At 34.5% G+C, this 20,015-nt stretch overlaps 1 protein-coding gene across 1 annotated transcript in view; it reads right to left on the bottom strand.

The window, feature by feature from the left end:
* Positions 1-20,015, bottom strand: part of VTA1 (vesicle trafficking 1) — a 66,806-nt gene that overhangs the window by 26,802 nt on the left and 19,989 nt on the right. Inside the window, exon 5 of the mRNA XM_006188504.3 lies at positions 4,010-4,118. Coding sequence (XP_006188566.1) covers positions 4,010-4,118 — 109 coding nt within the window. The remainder of the gene's footprint in view (positions 1-4,009; positions 4,119-20,015) is intronic.

Below are 20,015 nucleotides of genomic sequence, written 5' to 3'. Positions count from 1 at the left end.
GGCTGTGTTTTAAGTTAACAATTTAAAAAGTATACAGTGAAAAGATTATCCTTTATATTTTAAAAGATTATTAGTATTCCACAGCTGATTATTTTCTACTATCCAGAAGCTCTATAAAAACTGAATAAAAATAATAAACAGAAATTGTAAGCTTAATTTAAGCCAATTTTTTGAAAACAAAACAAAAATTACATAGATTTAATAATCAATTAACTTAGTATTATAGAGGGTCTATAACAACCATTTCAGAACAAAAGAGATCATGATAATAATAAAAATGTAACACTTCCTACTTTTGAGGGAAAAAAGGTTAAAAATTTTAAGATTAGAAGTCACTGATACTGAAAGAGTACCTGAAAAACAAAACTGACCATTTGTTAGGGATTTCAGTGCACTTATAATGACGTCTCTCAAACACTACTGAAAAGTAAAATAATATATTTAAAACAACAAAGATATTTTTGTGGTATATTTAAGAATACAGACATAACCATATACAAGTGGTTAAGTATCTTCCAAATCAAAATTTTGAAAGTAATTATAAACACATATATTTTTACATTTACTATAAATATGCGTATGTCTCTTATACATAGTCAGATAACAGAAGTGTCTCTGCTTCACTTTCTAATTTAATGTAATTACTAAATGTGAAGAAAGGTTCCACCTTTCTTTGGCTTTATTTCTTAAGGTACCCATTCTCTTTGGGTGATTCAACATTCTACTTTGGCTTCACCTCTTGCTTTCAAACTGACAGCTCAAAAATTCTACTTTTAGCTTAGACCTTTCTTCTGAAATCTTGGGTAGAATATCTAATTGCCATTCGACTTCATCAAGTAGTTGTCACATGAGCATCTCAATGTCTTCCCTTGACTTCTTCCTCCAAACCTGTTCATCTTGTATTGGCCATTTCTTTGAACAGAATCAGCATGTCTCTGATCACAAAAGCTGGGAACAGTGATCATTTTCTGTTCCTCCCCTCTTCTCTCATATTAAACTGTCTGTAAGTCCTACTTATCACACTTCCTTAACTGTATTTCTTTTTCTTTATCCAACTGGCCAGCATCCTATCTAGGTTTTCATTAGCTATAATTCAGGTTACTAAAAGCTCCTGGATTCACCTTACAACCTGCAGAATTTATCTTTCTCCAAGTCACTCTCAAAAAAGTTTCTTTTCTTCTTTTTTTCTTTCTTTCAGTTCTTACAGTGTGGCCATTTCTCAATCTGCCTTTCTGCTTTTGAAGATGCTTTTCTTTTTGTAGCATTCTCCCCCTTTTCTTTATCTGTCTTAGTTCAATTTACCATAAAGACTCAGCTCAGGAAAACTCTCTTGCCAACATGTACTGTAACTGTTTATTAATCTATAGCTTCCCATGAGAATGTAAGCTCTTATAGTATAGGACTATGTTTTATCCATCCTCGGTAATCAGCTAATGTCAACAAAATGACATTAAAAGAAAAAAAAAAGTTTCTTAAAAAAATGAATGAAAAAATGTGTAAGATTTTAAAAAATGCAAGCACAAGCTATGTCCTGGCAGAGGGGGTCATTATAAATTTAAGGCTCTCCATCATGTCTGAAGCACAGAAGTGTCTCTCATAATGCTGGTACCACCTTCTCAAGGGAAGATTGAATTAACAGTTATGTTGATTGGTTGAGACATTTTCTTGTAAGGCTCAACAGGGAAGACATATATGTATTAAGTCTTGTTATTTGGTCAAGGAAAGAATGCATCTACTTAAATGTAGAACAAGAACACAGACTTTAGAAAGATTTGGGTTCATCCTAGGTTCCATTAACTAGTTATTAGAGCTTAGACAGGGATGCCCAGCTACCGTCAAAAGGACTAAATTAGATTATACATGTAAAATGTTTAGCACAGTGCCTAACACCTAGCAAGTGCTCTGTAAATTATAAATATTACCATAAGTTATAAAGATACTCAGTTTATTAAATAATATATGTTTTATAAGACTTTATACATACATACATATGTAAAATAGCTCTGCAGAAACTCAGATGAAGGAAGATTATTACAAACAGGCAGGATTCAGATAGGTAAAGAAAGATGAACATTTTAAGAGGAAGAAATGGTTTTAACTAAAGAAGGAGACATAGGTACTTTGCAGCTGTCAATTACTATGGCTGTAATAAAGTGTTTATAAAGGTTCTATGAACTGAATTGTCCCCTCAAAGTTCATATGATGAAGCCCTAACCACCAGTGTAACTGTATCTGGGGATAGGGTCTTGAGAGGTACCTAAAGGTTCAATGAGGTCATCAGGTGGAGCTCTAATCCAATAGGACTGTGGCCTTACAAGAAGAGGAGGAAATCTCTCCCTCCAACAAGAGGAAAGAGAGAAGGTGGTTTTCTGAGAGCCAGAAACTTGGTCCTAACCAGAAACTGAACCCTGCTGGACCTTGGTCTTGCACTTTTCATCCAGAACTGTGAGAAAATAAATGCCTTTTGTTTGAGCCGTCCAGTCTACGGTATTCTGTTACAGCACCCCAGCACACTGACACAGCAGGAGACACGAGTAGGAAATAAAACTGGTAAAGTAGGTCCTGCCAGCTCATGGTGAGTTGGGCTTGGTAGGCTAAAGATCTTGGATCTTTTCCTGTAGACAACTGGAAGTGACTAATGGTTTTATAAACAGTAGGACTGACATAAAACATTCCTGACTGTGGTCAGGATTAAGGCAGGATTGTGGTCAGTATATAATTATGTAAAATATTCCAAAATATTAAATGGAAAAGTGAGAAATAAAGTTGTGGCAATATACTTAAAAAAAAAAACAAAAACCCAATTTCACTGTCATGATGTAAATGACCCAAAAATTTAACCATGTTTTAGAATAGCCAACTTTAAACACTTAATAATATTACATCATTCATACTGCAGCATTAGTAAAAAGAACATAAGACTTAGAGTAAGAACTCAAGTTCTGGTTCTCCTTCTCTGTGGTTCTATGTCATTAGGCAAGCCAAAACTCAGAATCTCTTCTGTAAAACAGAAATAATAACCACTGTCTCTCAGAGACTTTTGAGGGTATGAGATACATAGAAATTATTTGCAAGCTTTAAGGCACTATATGAATGCAAGGTATTTAGCATATAAAATGACCGTAAAAAGCATTCTATGTGAAAAAGACTAAAGATCAAACAAGTAGGGTGGAGGGTATAGCTCAAGTGGAAGAGTGCACGCTTAGCATGCATAGAGTTCTGGGTTCAGTCCTCAGAACATCCGCTGAGAATAAATAAATCTAATTATCTCTCCCTACCAAGAAAAAAAAAAAGATTAAAGAAGGACATAGCATGAAGTGTCCTTCAGGAATGGATAGCAAAAAATTAACTTGAAATGCTACATGAAAGCTTGCATCTCTAGGGGATGAGATACATAATTCACACATCATATTTTTATGTTAAACTGCAGTGTTGCTTTTTTTCACTGAGTAGTATTATAAAATTCTAAACAGTCTTCCAAGTGAATGAATACATAAATCAACCAACCAGATGCAGAACAGTGTGTATATTACCAATTATGTGAAAAAGTGAGGGTATAGATTCCTATTTACTTGTAACTCATAATCCCTGGGAAAAAAATAATCCCTGGAAAATACACACAAAATCTTTACATCTACTCTATAAATTCTGAATCATGTGATGGTACCACGTCTGCACCCATCCCACCAAAAAACCCACCTCAGGTATATAAAAAATAAATTCAGTGTTCCTTGTGGTTCCGAAACATTTTACAGATTACAAAAGGATTGCCTGTGCCGTGGAGGGATGAAATCTGATTAGAGGTAGGAAACAGCCAAGCCGTTTTGTTAACATGTATACTAGGACAGTTTGGCCTTAATCTCTCATTTGTCCCAAGTTTATAATTTTACACCTGATTTTGGACTTAATGAGGGAAGCAGAATTGCATCATTCCTTCCCAAAGTTCTGAATCATAATATACTGAACAATTATGATTCTGCTAAATCATTTTACGGAGATAAATACATACCATTATCTTCTTCAATCCCAACAGGCCCTGCTTGAGGAGTCTCTCCATTCTTTAAACAATTATGAATATATGTTGCCTTCCACCTTGCATACTTTCTGTGTTTCACATTCTAAAAGAAATATTTTTATATCAATATTAGACTGCAGCAAAGAAGTCAAATAAAAATATACATTATGATAATCTATATCATATTTCTGAGGTAAAATCTACTTCTGCATGGTACAGGTCTGGAATATTCTAACAATCTTCTCTTATCACTGGATTCTACCAACTGCCTAGGGCTTGAAAGACTTCACAAAAAGCCAACCTTCCTCAAGACACACAATTAGTTCTTTCATGGTTCTGTGTTTCAGCAAAGGTCTGCAATAGAATTATGGGGGTGTCCTTCAAACAAAACTTGCTACTTTAATGCATAGGAGAGAAACAGGCTACATGGAATTCTAAAATTAAACATAAAAGAAAATAACAATATATAGAACCATCTTCACTGAAGAAAAAAAATGATCTGTACAAATCTATAAAAGCAAACAAAAAACTAAGATGTTATAATGGTTAAAGTAAACACATGAACACTAGACTGACAGCTAGGCAAACTTGACTTCTAACTTATAGGATGTTATTTACCAGCTCTAAATCTCAGTTTCCTGAGGTCTAAAAAGGAAAAAGTAGTATGTCATTGAGTTGCTGTAAAGAGAACTGGAAAATCAGTGAAGAACCTGCTAGTTGCCTCTTCTTTTCTGACTTAAAATGTATGCCATATGCTATAAAATTAAAGACAAAAATTTGCCTTAAAAAATTCAAGAGTAAAATCTGTTAGAATCTTTGGATGGGTTAGTGATTTTTAGTTCATATTTTCATTTGACCTTTACACTACTCGTGGACCCATGGCACTGGTATCACCTGGGAGCTTGTTAGAAATGCAGAATCTTCAAGCCCGTATCAGACCTACCGAACCAGAATCTGCACTGTAGCACGATTCCCAGGTGATCTGTATGCATATTAGAGTTGCAGAGAACATATGATTTTATTATGCTGAAAACAACTGTAATTTACCTTTTGTAAAGATCCACTAAGTCATCAATAACTACAAATACAGCATACTGTCCAGATACTTGAGTATTTTGTGATGTGAGATTCTCCACAAACTACTATAGATAAGCAGTATACAGAAACATTTAAAAAATACATAAAAAATACATACAAATAACTGAAGTTTGTATATTTAATTTTCCTTTCTTATCAATTCTTGCATATATTCCATTTTTTAAAAGATTTCCATACATTGATTCTCATTTTCTTTCAGGTACAATTATATTTTATTCCACTTCATAGAGAAGCTTTTCAAATGAAATACCTACATTTAGTGTCCTTAGTTCTTTATCATTCAATTCACCCTAGGGGAGAAAACGTTTCTCTTTACTTCTTTCCTGTTTAGTTCTCATTCTTGTCACTCTTTTGGTCAAAGTACTTGAATGTGCCAAAGTCTTTTAATGTCAGGAAGCCTACATATGGCAGCCTCTACCTTGCCTAAGCAGTGAGATCAATTGAGGAACTGCTCTTGCTAAAGTCACCAACAGCCTATTCCACACACTGGCGAATCCAATGGACATTTTCAGGTATCATCTTACCAAACCTCTCAGTAGCATAATTAAACACTGGAACCCTCCGAGCTTTGTGAAACATTCTCTACTCTTGGTTTTTATGACACTATATTCTGGTTTCCCTCCCATCTCCTCTGGCTACTAATCCTCTATCTGACCGCCAAATAACCCTAAATACCCTGTCCTAGCAGAGACTGATCAATCAATGCTGATTAATATAGAATTTTAAATATGAATTATGTTTTCCACATAATGAAATAATAGGAAGGTCACAGAAAATTCAAATTCTTAACTTCTTGTTTAAAAACTGGAAGATCTGAAAACACTGGGTCCAAATAAACTGGTTTATTTGGTAATAATTATCTGAGCTAAGTAGAAGCAGCCCCTTCCAGATGGTGTACACATGCTCACACCCATCCATCTTCTCTGCCCCTTCTCCCACCCTCGCTCTCTAGTTCACACACTATATCAGTTGTCATTTATTATCTCACAGTGGGCTGTCTTCATACAGTGCACTTCCTACAGAACTCCACAAGCATTAGGACTCCTGTCTTATGGTTTATTTTCTTTTCTCTCTATATTCATTCTCATGGCTTTAAATATTATCTGTATCTTTATTCTTAAATTTACCTATCCAGCCAGGATTTGCTTCTGACAAATAGACAAATATCCAAATGACTATGTGACACCTCCACTTGGATGTCTCACGTACAACTCAAATTAAATTGTCCCTAACTGTTCTCTTGATGTCCGCCACCACTCCTTCCTCCAGGGAATTTCATTCTTCCAAGGCAGAAATGTATGGGAATCCATTTTTTGCACCATTCTCTTATTTCCTGCCTCTCCCCTGACTCCTGCATCTAGTTCACCAGGAATCTAGTTGACTATGCTTTTGATACATTTCTTGAATTCATCTCATCTCCCCAGTTTCCCTGCAATAGCCCCCTAATCTGCCTCCTTTCTTACCTTACGCCCACCACAGCTCTCTCATCCAGTACTCAGAGTAGAATGATCTTTCTAAAACATAAATTCATTCATCACTCTTTTCAAAGGCTTCCAATAGACCTGAAATATAAAACAAATTCTAACTCTGGCCACAGATTCTACTCTAGCTGGTTCTTGACTGGCCAGTCGCCTCTCTTGCCCTTATCTGTTCACTCACCAACTAAGTATGCTGGCATCTTTTCTGTTCCTAATCACTACAAGGCCCACAAAATGTGTCCCATCTGCCTTTTTGCCTTTTTCTCAACATAACTCCTACTTAATTCCTCATAGATCAGACTGAACATCACTTCCTCAGAAATGTTTTCCTGACTTTCCCAATATAAAGTAGGACTTCCCAGAAATCCTCTCACATCTTTTCTTTAATAATATTTACTATAATTTACAATCATATATTTATATGTATGTTTATAAAGTCTCCCACACTTTCATTCAAGGCCCTCCACACCGCAGACACAGCTTCGGTTTCATTTCCCACTATTTCCCTCAGTCCAGCTGGGACTGTCTCAACCTGTAGTCTTTTCTCATGCTGCTCTTCCTATTTCAGATGGCTTCCTCTTCTGCCAGTCTTCTCTTAGGCTCGGTTCAAACATTTATTCTTGTATGAGCTGCTCTGATTTCCAACAGCTATTTATCACATTCTCAAGTTAGGCACTATGCTAAGTGCTAGGGTAGTGGATGGACAAAGTTAGGCATGAGCTTTAGAGTCTGATGAGAAAGCCAGACAATAACTTCCATCACTTAATGTGACATCTGTATTATCTGAAGTCGATAATAATTTCTTTATCTTTTCCCCTTAGGATTCTATCATCCCATCATCATAGAGGTGAGGAAGTGGAATTGCAAAAGTAAAATGACTTACCCAGCCACTCAATTTCAGGTTGCCTTTGGGAAGCTAAAATTAGCATACTGCAGTTTGCAATTTAGATGGGAATATATAAAATAAGGGAAAATGGGCTTTTAAAAGGTCAGCTACTTAATGCATATTAGTACAGAGTATACTCTGGTAAATATAAAGAGAATTATTTTGAAAGTAAATGAATAAACTGCTTAGGAAAGTTTAGGTTACCTTCTTTTGGAATCTTTTAAAAATGAGACAGATTTTCTTTGGACTGAAATATTCTAATACTGTCTAAAGACTTAGTTGGATAAGTCACACTGTAATGACTTTAATAAGTTCCTTCATTCCTAATTTCATAATATGAATAGTGTAGAGGTGTTTAAACCACCATGGGTTCTTTCACTAGTATGTGAAGTTTCAAAAACATTGCTCTAACCTGAAATAGGTTCATTTTAGTAAATACATTTTTAAGAATATCCCAAAGCAGATAAATCAACACAATAGTTTGGTTTTTATTTCACACTATTTCCTAGAAACTGGCACTTATATTTTGAGCACTATTTCCTAGAAACTGGCACTTATATTTTGAGCAGAAGATTTTGGCAGTTGTAACTCAAAACTAATTCACTTTTTGATTATTTTCTTTAAAATAAAGGATTCTAAATATTAAACAACATTTGAAGAGGAAAATTTCAAAACGTCGATATTTTAAAAATCTTTTAGCTTCTTCTGGCTGATTAGACATCCTCTCTGGGAAACAGGAATTGCAAAAAGAACTTTTTACTTTTGTCCCTGGCCTCTAAGTTCCTGTTTTGTAACTGGATTGATGAGAATCACTGACAACCTGCAAATTTTGGCCACTAGAGTCACCAAAGGTTAAGTAAGAATTTTCACTTAATTTTTAAACCATTTGCACCTGCTACACTGAAGAATAGCCAGCAAACACCAACCGTAAGTTAAAATGGGGGTTCTCAAACCTGGTGCAAATAAGAATTGTATTAGGGTATAATAAAAAAAATTAATTCCTGGCCCCAAATATAGAAAATCTGATATAAATCATTCTCCATTAGCATACCAAAAAGCTACCTGAAAGAGAATGCTTTATTTTAGCTGTCTCCAATTCTTCCTCTTGGATTTTCTCTTGAACCCATCCTAGTCAAGTTTTTATCTTTAGCATGCACTACAACTATCTTTGTCAAGGTTCAGGATTACTTCTCTCTTACTAACATGGTTGGTGTCTTCACCAAGAGGTGGCACCTTAGCTTAGAACTGGTGGCTAAATCCAAAGCTTAGAGGTCATCTTACTCAACCCCATCAGCGTGAAAAGTTGAGTACTTCCTCTTCCTTGAAATCCCCTTTTCACTTGGTTTCCTGCTTATCAAGGTCTTCTGGTTTTCCTTGTCTCACTGGGTGTTCCTTTTCAGTCCTTCATACTGACTCCTTATCTTCAGGGTGTAGAGAGACAGACTTCTGTTCTTGGACTTCTTGTCTTCTCTTTCAACACTTTATCTTGACAATCTCATCCAATCTAATGGCTTTAAATACCACCTCATGGGGCCAACTCCCAAATTCATAACCTCTGCTCAGACCTCTCCTCTGAACTTCATCACGTATACATTCAACTCAGCATTTCACGTGTATGTCTGAGAGCTCAAAACATTCAAAGCTCAAAACCGATTTCTGATCTTCTCCCACTAAATCTATTCCTCCACATGTCAGTAAATGTCTTACAGCTATTCAAGCCCAAACCTTTGAAGTCATCTTTGAACCCTCCATTTCTCTCAGAGTCTATCAATGAATCATTTAAATTCTTTCAGCTCTACATTCAGAATATATCCTGAGTTCAACCACTTCTTGTCATGTCTTCTACTGCAAATTCTGGTCTGATTGCCATTGCCCTCACTTTGATTATTTAACATATTACTGGGTCTCCCTATTTCCACCCTTGTCCATTATAATGCAAGTATTAATACTTTAAATATAGCAGTCTAATCCTAACAAGTTTGTCTGTGCCTCCCCATCCTCACCTCCTATCACTCTCCTTATTCTAGATTTAGCTACCTTGTATTCCTTGCTATGTCTTGAACTTGAACAAGTATCCTCTGCTATGCACAAATATCTGCACTTTCTCTCGCCTCTCCCTAGAACATTTGTATGACTCATTCCCTTATCTTCCTCAAGGCTTTGCTAAAATGTTCCCTTCTTAGTGAGGCCTTCCCCAAACACCTTATGTAAATTGACCTTGCTACCCCCTTCCTTAACTTGGGATCCCTAGCATGACACATCTGACATACTATACATTTTATTTATTAATTTGTTTATTGTCTGTTTTCACCAGAGGAATGTGAGTCCCATGAGAGCAGGAATTTCGTCCACTGCTATAATACTAGTGCCTACAATTGTGCTTGGTATATTGTAGAGATTAACAAATATTTGGTGAATAAATGTATGGATAGTAGCTTCCGGAATCCATCTTTTTTTTTTTTTTTTTTTTTCAAATCAAGTACCTCAAAGGATTCTGAAGCTGGCTGTCCCAGAACCACACTATGAAAGACACTGAACTGGAGTGAAACACTTTTTGCTAATGAACAAATGTGAATATTCAGCTTGAGTACACAGTTTACTTAGGCTTGCAGGGAAGGGTCAGCAGATAGGGTGAAGGGTGCCCTTGAAACTCCCTGAACTACATGCAAAAAATCCAATATACATATGCGTGGGAAAGGATCCACAGCTTTCATAACCTTTCAAAGTAGTTAGTAATACAAAAGAGATTAATCATCTCTAACTTGGTGGTAACACCACAGATAACACATTTATACTCTTAGGCCATCAGTTCTCCTAAGTACATCACACAACCAAAGCTCTATATAACTCCTGGGAACACTGGATATAATACAATGACAAATGCTTGAAAAGCACATATTCAACAAATTTACTATCACAATGACTCAAATACTGAAGTATTATAATCACAAGTTACATGTTTTCCTGGAGCTTCAACATTTTTATACTTTTATATTTTTCAAAGCAACTAGACGTTTATAAAACAAGTTTTAAAAATTAGAGTAAACCTGTACCAAAAAAATCTTAACTATTATACACTTAAACACTTAAATTTAACTAATCTATTTTTATAATACTTGGAATGTACACTCCATATATTATTCTAGATAGCCATAAGATATCCAAAGAAGGTATGAGCATCTGTTTAATACTTAATCCACTGGGTAAGAAACGAAAACAATGAATGTTATCTTTTGGTAAAAAATACGTATAGTTTTGTGAAATCACTTTTTATTTTATATAATTTTACCAAGCTTAAGAATACTAGTAAGATATTTTCACTCAGATTTCCTAATTGTTTACATTTTTGTTTATCAATCTATTTATATATGCATATATATTATGCATATATTAACGTACAAAACGTTTACTGCATTTTTTTCCTGAACCATTGAAAAGTAAGTTGGAAGTCACTGTGTCTCCTTACTCTTTCATTATGCAAGTCCTAAGATCAAGGACTATCTCACACACCAGTTATTAAAATCAAGAAATTTAATACTTATACAAGAAAACTGTTTGATCCACGGTCCCAATAAAGTCTGTCAACTGTCCCAATCACGTCCTTGGTAGTTCCTCCCCTGGGTCTATTTAACTTAAAAAACATGCATTATTTAGCTGTCATGTCTTTTTAGTCTTTAATCTGGAATAGCCTTTGTTAGCATTTCTTGACCTTGACATTTAAAAAAATACCAGCTTAGTTGTAAAATGTTTATCAATTTGGATTTGTCCAATGTTTGCTCATGATTAGGTTCAGGTTATATGTATTCCACAGGATTTGCACTGAAGTGATGCTGGCCTTTCTCAGCTCATCTTATTCAGAGGCACATGGTATCGTCTGGTCCAATTGGTTGTGTTAGGTTTGATGACTTGGTTAAAATGGTGTCATAGACAGATTCCTCCATTATAAGCTATTTTCCCGTTTAAAATTAATAAGCAACTTGAGGGAGGATATTTAGAGACTAATGTAAATATCCTGCTCTTCATCATACTTTTCACCCACTAGTTCTAAACCTAATGATTTCTAACTTCATCGCTATTTCTGTATTTATTAGTAAGAACTCTACTGTAAAGAGCCTTCTCTGCCCTTCCATTATTTATTCATTCATTTATTTCATTGCATGTTTCAGTAGGGACCTATGGTTTCTTATTTTATTCACTGGGTTATCTATTATTACCATTCTTATTTTGACAGTCAAACTGTCCCTGTTGTAAATAGTGGGAACCCTTTTAAGTTGGCTTCTGGATTGTCCTGACATGTCCCTGTGATTGTGAACCACTTCTTCCTTCCGGCACAATAAGAAAAGCCCAGCTTCATTTAATACTTTCCCGGACCCAGCCCTAGATTCAGTCCTTTTTATGAGTCCTGGCTCATTTTATAGATGAATGGTATTTAGAAACCAAACTCAGGCACTGGAGGTGCTCATTGCTATCGGTGCTTCATTGCTTCTAGGTCCTTTCTGTACACAGATACAGGGAAATATGTTTTATGTACAATATACACATCTATGTATATATCCTGTATGTATACAAATACATGCATGTTTTGTAATATACACACATTTATAGTATAAATACTATCTTATATACATATATCCATGCTGCCCTATTTATATACTTAAAAACATGAGTTAATATAGACATCTCCAGTTCTAATTCAACACTATAATACTGTCTAGTCTTCTCCCATCCCATATTGTAACTTCTTTCCTCAGAAGTGAGAAACTTGGCTTTCTCAATATATTTGTGCAATCCTTGAATACAGAGTAAGCAGTTTTAGAATTGCCAACCCAATACCATCAAGAAAAGCCAAACTCACAAATACTAGTTTAATATTTAACTTTTTTTTGTGGTAAAACTGATACACCTCAAGATGTATAAACTGTAAGTGTGTAATTTGATGAGTTTTGTCAAATAGATTTATCTGTGTAAATCATACTCCTATTAAAATACAACATTTCTAGTTCCCCAGAAAGTCCCTTTATATCCTTTTCCAGATCAATTTTCCCTTGCCACATACAAAAAAAAAAAAAAAAAAAAAAAAATCTAATTTTTTTTCACTAGAATAAATCTCTCCATGGTAGTACTTTATATGAAGGGAATCACAGCTTGTATTATTTTGGGTCTTCTTTTGCTTAGCATAATGTCTACAAGATTCATCCATGTTATAGGATGTATCAGTAGCCCCGTTTTATACCTTAGTAACAGCACATTTTATTTATCAGTTCCTCTGTTGGTGGACATCTGGGTTGTTTCCAGATTTGGACTATTATGAATAAAGTTGCTATGAACACTCCTAAACAAGTCTCTTTCTGGACATTTGTTTTCATTTCTCTTGGATAAATACTCAGGAATTGCTGAGTAAAGGGTAGGTTTATGTTTAACTTTATAAAAATCTGCCAAATCTTTTCCCAAAGTGGTTATGACAGCTAATGTTTTCACCAAGCAATGTATGAAAGCTCTTGTTTTCACACATTCCAGCCAATATTTAACCCAATCTTTATTACTTTTAGTTAATTTTACTGTTTTTAAACTACTTATCCTACCAATGACTGAGAGGGATGTATCAAAATCTCCAACTATTACTATGATTTTTTTCTATATTTTCTTTTACTTCTATCATTTTTTGTTTCATAAAGTTTAAAGCTGCTACTAGGTACACAGACATTTATAACTGTGATATCTTCTTAATGAACTGCAATATAATCTTGATGAACAAAAATGTCCCATTTTACCTCTAGTAAAACATCTTTGTAAACTTTATCTAATATTAATATGGCCACTTGGGATTTTGTTTACTTAGTATTTACACTGAATTTTTTTCATCCTTTCATTTTCAAAATATTTGTCTTTGTATTTAAAGGATGTCTCTTATAAACAGCATAAAGTTAGGGCTTTTTTTTTTATCTAGTCTGAAAATCTCCACTTTTTTTTTTACTGAAGTATGGCAGTTTACATGTTGTGTCAATCTCTGGTGTACAGCATAATGTTTCAGTCATACATATACTTACAACTATTCCTTTTCATGTTCTTTTTCATTATAAGTTACTACAAGATATTGAATATAGTTGCCTGTGCTATACAGAAGAAACTTGTTTATATAGTAATTAGCATCTGCAAATCTCAAAACTCCCAATTTATCCCTTCCCACTCCCTTTCCCCACTGGTAACCATGAGTTTGTTTTCTGTCTGTGAGTCTGTTACTGTTTTGTAAATAAGTTCATTTGTTTCTTTTTTAGATTCCACATATAAGTGATATCATATGGTATTTTTCTTTCTCTTTCTGGCTTACTTCACTTAGAATGATGATCTCCAGGTCCATCCATGTTGCTGAAAATGGCATTTTATTCTTTTTTTATCACGGAGTAGTATTCCATTGTGTGTGTGTGTGTGTGCGCGCACGTGCACATGTATGCACACACACACACATACACAGCTTCTTTATCTAGTCATCTGTTGATGGACATTTAGGTTGTTTCCATGTCTTGGCTGTTGTGCTGCTATGAATATTGGGGTGCATGTATCTTTTCAAATTAGAGTTTCCTCTGGATATATGCCCAGGAGTGGGACTGCTGGATTATACGGTAAGTCTATTTTTAATTTTTTGAGGAATCTCCATACTGTTTTCCATAATGGCCGCACCAAACTATATTCCCACCAACAGTGTAAGAAGGGTTTCATTTTCTCCACATTGTCTCCAGCATTTGTTTGTCAACTTCTTAATGATGGCCATTCTGACAGGTGTGAAGTGATACCTCATTGTAGTTTTGATTTGCATTTCTCTGATAATTAGCAATATTGAACATTTTTTCATGTGGTTATTGGCCATTTGTATGTCTTCATTGGAAAACTGCTTTTTTAGGTCTTCTGCCCATTTTTGGATTGTGTTGTTTGTTCTTTTGTTATTAAGTTGTAGAGCAGTTTATATATTCTGGAAGTTAAGCCCTTGTCAGTTGCATCATTTGCAAATATTTTCTCCCACTCTGTATGTTGTGGTTCTGATTTGCTTATGGTTTCCTTTGCTGTGTAAAAGCTTGTAAGTTTAATTAGGTCACATTTGTTTATTTCTGCTTTTATTTCTATTTCCTGGGTAGACTGCCCTAGGTGAACATTGCTAAGATTTACATCAGAAAATGTTTTGCCTGTTTTCTTCTAAGAGGTTTATAGTGTACTATTTTATGTTTAAGTCTTTAAGCTATTTTGAGTTTATTTTTGTGTATGATGTGAAGAAGTATTCTAAATTCATTGATTTACATATGGCTTTCCCAACACCATCTGCTGAAGAGACTGTCTTTTCTCCATTGTATATTCTTACCTCCTTTGTCAAAGATTAACTGACCATATAAGTCTGTGGGTTTATTTCTGGGCTCTCTATTCTGTTCCACTGATTCACATGTCTGTTTTTGTGCCAATATCATGCTGTTTTGATTAGTGTAGCTCTGCAGTATTGTGTGAAATCTTCCACCAGCTTAGTTCTTTTTCTTCAGTATTGCTTTGGCAATTCTGTATTTTGTGATTCCATATAAATTTAAGAATGATTTGTTCTAGCTCTGTGAAAAATGTCCTGGGTAATCTGATAGGGATAGCATTAAATCTGTAGATTGCTTTGGGTACTATGGTCATTTTAACAATATTAATTCTTCCATTCCAAGAGCACGGGATATCTTTCCATTTCTTTAAGTCATCTTTAATTTCCTTAATTAATGTTTTATAGTTCTCCATGTATAATTCTTTCACTTCTTTGGTCAGATTTATCCTAAAGTATTTAATTTTTTTGGATGCAATTTTAAAAGAGATTATTTCTTTACTTTCCTATTCTGTTGTGCTTATTTTTAGTGTAAAGAAATGCAACTGATTTCTGTATGTTAATCTTGTATCCTGCTACCTTGCCAAATTCCTTTATCAGCTCTAGTGTAGAGCCTTTACGGTTGAAAATCTCCACTTTTAAATTGGATTGTTACTCCACCTACATTTATAGTATGTATTGATACAGCTCTATTTAGGCCTAAAATTTGCTATTTGTTTTATATGTATAGTTATAATTTTACTTAAATAGACATACATTTTTTAAAGAAGTGAAGAAAAGAGAAAATATATATTTATCTACATACCATATGCAGAGTACTTCATTCTTTCCTGTAAATCCAAGTTGCCCTCTGGTATTCATTTTCATTCAGCCTGAAAAACTTCCTTTCTGCTGTTCTTTAGTTCTTTAGATCTTTAGTGCAGACCTGCTAGTAATGAATTAATTTACCTGAAAATGTCTTTTATCTTATCTTCATTATTTGAAGGGTAACTTTGCTCTATATAGAATTCTGAGTTGTGAGGTTTTGTTTTTGTTTTTGCTTGTTTGCTTCTGCCCCCCACCCAGTACTTTAAATACGTGTGAATTTCACTACCTTTTTCCCACAACTCTTTAAAAAATGGGAAGTTGACTAACCTTCAAAGTATTGTTACCTTGTGCCTAACATGTCATTTCCCAGGACTGCTCCTTTAAGACATTCTCTTCCATCACCGAACTTCACTGGATTGACTATGATGTTCTCAGGTTTGGTTTCTTTGTATTTTTTTAGTTGGGGTACACTGAGCTTCTTGTCTATTTTTTTAGACAGTTTCAGAAAATCTATGGTCATTATCTAACTCTTTTTTGGGACTCCAGTTGCACATATTGCACCTCTAAACACATATTAGTAATAATGCATAATATGCTTGTTTCTGAATAAATTTATCTTAATATATAAGATTGAGTAGATTAGAACAGTTTCCATTTAAATTTTCTGTATTTGTGGATGTCTTCTTTAAATGTAGGATGCTAGAACATTACCCATCAACTAATAAAAGCAAAAACTATTTTTTTTAAGCATTTACTATATGCTAGGTACTTTGTTAAAGGCTTTACGTGCATTTTCTCATTTAAAATCCAGGACATCTTGATGAAGTAGGTATTACAACTTTCGTCATCTTACACATGTGGGAGTAGGCTTACGTAAGTCAAATAACCTACCCAAAGTCACACAGTTATGAAGTGGCATGTAGAATTTTGAAGCCAATGCCTGCAGTATTCGTAACCACATTATACTAACACTGCATACAAAAATATTCCATTCATTTACAATTAACTGCGTATTAGGTACAAGACATTGTTCTCGGCAATTATTACAAGAAGTGAATACAAGATACATGAAATTCTTATTCTAGTAAGAGAGGCATTACTACCCTTATATTTTCCTAATTATTATAAATTACTACAAAGAATGAGACAGTCAATGTATAGTGAGAGCATGAAAGTCTATAAGGTATGGTATATGTACAGTACACATGATTTTGTAATTAGATGAATTTCTCCTGATCTACCATGCATGGTTTTTCAGGCTAACAATAAGATGCTGCTTAACTCTGAATGTTCTAAGGCAAATGGATACCTTAAACAGACTACCTCCTTTGCAGCCAGCTATTCATGTACACAATTGTTCCAGTACTGTTACAGCTCTGTTTTTCAAGCAGAGAGAGTCAGCCCCAGATTGGGATATAAACAGGATTCTCTGGGAGCTCCCACAGAGAGATGCTAATCAAAATGTGGTCCCAGAACTGGTGCTGGACTGCAAACTGTTCATCAGTTTTGTGACAAGATAGTACAGAAATTGAGAGCATTTAGGAAGCTTAAAGCAAATTAGGCTTGTATTCGATATGTCTTTTAAAAATTTCATTTTTCTAGTTAATTATTCTTGTATTTTACAAAACAGTCTGCAACAGAATGGAAATTAAGAAGGGCAAAAACGCGGGACCTTTATCACAGTTTGTGAATATTGTTCTGGGCCATAGCATCTGGGGACAAGGAACTCATTGTATTTTTCTGCCTCTGTTTTCCCATGGTAATTCAGGGCTGTGAAAGTGAAATAAGATGTATTCAAAGTGTGTAAGCACAGTGCCAGGCAAATGGCAGGAGTAGATTCCTTCACTGTATCCCATCATTACTATATCATATATCATTATACTCAGTTATTTTGCCTCTCCTTCCGAGTTAGAACACAAACACTGTGAGGGCAAGAAAACATACTGAACTCATTTGATTCCCTCAAATTAGCAGAAACATAACAGATAAGAACAGTATTATTATCTTTTACCTGCAATTTTCATATTTTTCCTAAGTTAGAAATATTAAACCTAAACTAGATTATCAAGGAAAAATGGCAAAGCTCATCAAACATTGCTACAAGTGAAATAAATCTAAAATACAATAGAAGGAAGCCTGCCAATGATATTGGCCATAAGCAGTTTACACAAAATATGGCAGGAAAATAACTTGTTTGTTTTGAACATTGCTTGTTGTAAAATACAAATTAAAAATTTCAATATATATTGTGGTGACTTCTATGCTTAAAACTGGTACACGGAGTCCTAAGACAGCTAGAGGAATGCTGGAAGTTTACATGATAACAAATTTAATCAAATTCTGAGATGGAATTCTATAAAGCACAGTTAAAAGAGCTAAATATGTACAACTAAAACAGGTAAGAGCTCAGGAACAGAATAGCAACAGGTGAACTTTTTTTTTATGTTGAAGACTAAAGAAAATATAGACTAAAAATTTTGGTGCAACTATGAAAAATGACATGAAATTAAAAGGGAAAAAAGGTCAGGAAATAGACCAAGAAAAATGAGACATACTACATTTTAGAAGGGTTATGAAAGAACTGCCACGTAAACAACTCTGAATATTATCTCCATGTACAGATAGAAAAATGAAAAGCTAAACTATATCAATTTTTGAAATGCCACCTAAATACGTACTGTTTTTTACTTTGAGATTTTCCTCAGTGTGCAAATTTACACTCGATGCCAAAGAAGATGTAAGAGTAGAATGAGATGAAGTCCCCACTTTGAGAACTTGCAGTATAACTTTTTCCAAAATATAATATGTAATACTTAAGCTGAGAGGGCGGTAAGGAGACTGGTCTGACAAACGTAAGATGGGACTGGTAAGAAGCAGCACAAGAAGGAGCCGGGACTTGCAATGCCAGGAAATGAAAAGTCTTTGGTAAGTTCTTCAATAAAACAATGAAAGAGGAGAATAGGTTGCAGGAAAAAAAAAGAGCCTAAAATAGGAAAATTAATTAATTAGGTAAATTGCAGTAATGTAGCTCAGGAACTAGTGGCTTCGAATGTTAAATAAAAGGAACCTAACTAGAAGACTCAAAATCTTTATGTACAAATGCCATCCAGGAGACCCCAGATGTCCGACTTGCTCCCTCCTACACTGACAACCTCCATGTTGCCATGCTACCTTTCTTCTCCCTTCTTTCTACTACTAATCTGTTGTTTGCTGTCATGATTTCCAGTGGGTCTACTTTTCCCTATCATCTATAAAACTTTTATGGGTAATTTTTCATCCCTCTTTCTGGAGCTTCTAATCTAAAACTATTTTTGCTTCTCTCCTCCTTTTTTTTTCTTTGGTGTGCATTTTCATCTTTGTTTTTTACCATCCTCTTTCCATCACTTTGCAGTCTTGGAGCATATAATCATAGACTGGTAGAGCTGCAAGGGACCTCAGAGATCTGCTCAACCAGGCTTCTCATTTTACAGAAGATAAATCAAGTCCAGAGAGGTAAAACTACCTCTTGGTTTGGAGTTCGGTACGGCTGGGCTCTGGCAAACTCTCTCTTTTCTTTTAAATAAATTTTCAGAGCTGACAGGAAAAAAATTACATTTTTTAAACTTTAAAAAAATATAATTAAAAACATCATCTTGATTACAAAGATAAAATTAAAAAATAATTTAAAATGTAGCTAAAAATCATAAGATAATTATAATGCCTCTTTCCTCCCCATTTTCTGTTACTGGAGATTTTAGTGTTTCTCAAACAGCATTCTTTGAGAAGCAAGGGAAACAACTATTTTTGAAGAAAGTTTTAGCTTTGTTAAAAAGCTATGGGATATTATACAGTTAATAAAGACCACAACATTTCCTTTCTAAATGAACAAGTAAGATATAGCAAGTCCTGAAATATACCTACACAATTATATATTTAAAAAAAATCTACCTACCTTACCAACCTGAAATCATTAAACTCATTCTTTTCCCACCTGTTTCCTGTCTGTCTTTGCTAGTTAGTGTTTTCAAAGTTCAGAATAAAACTAAAACTGCTAAATGCTTTGAGTAACCACTTATACACAGTTTTAAAAACATCTCATATTTTTAAGTTATTTTGAAATAAGAAATGTTTCAATAGTTTGTATCCTGTTTTAGGCAAATAGTGCTTAAATCATAAATAAATAAATACAAGCCTTAGTTTCCTTCAGACAACGTCTGACTTTTCTAATCTGAAGACTCATTATTTCCCTTCACCCACCTCTTACTCTCCAAAATCCTACTGAACTATCCACAGCTCTCCATAAGGTCATGTTTAAATCACCTCTGGGCCCTCTGCCTAGCACAGAGCCCCATACTAGTAAAACAGAGAAGAAAAAGTCCAGATCAGTAATAACATGAAATGGGAGTAAAA

This window comes from Camelus ferus, chromosome 8, assembly GCF_009834535.1.
Source record: "Camelus ferus isolate YT-003-E chromosome 8, BCGSAC_Cfer_1.0, whole genome shotgun sequence".
In the NCBI taxonomy this organism is placed as follows: domain Eukaryota; kingdom Metazoa; phylum Chordata; class Mammalia; order Artiodactyla; family Camelidae; genus Camelus; species Camelus ferus.
This window is presented reverse-complemented; position numbering and strand designations above follow the sequence as displayed.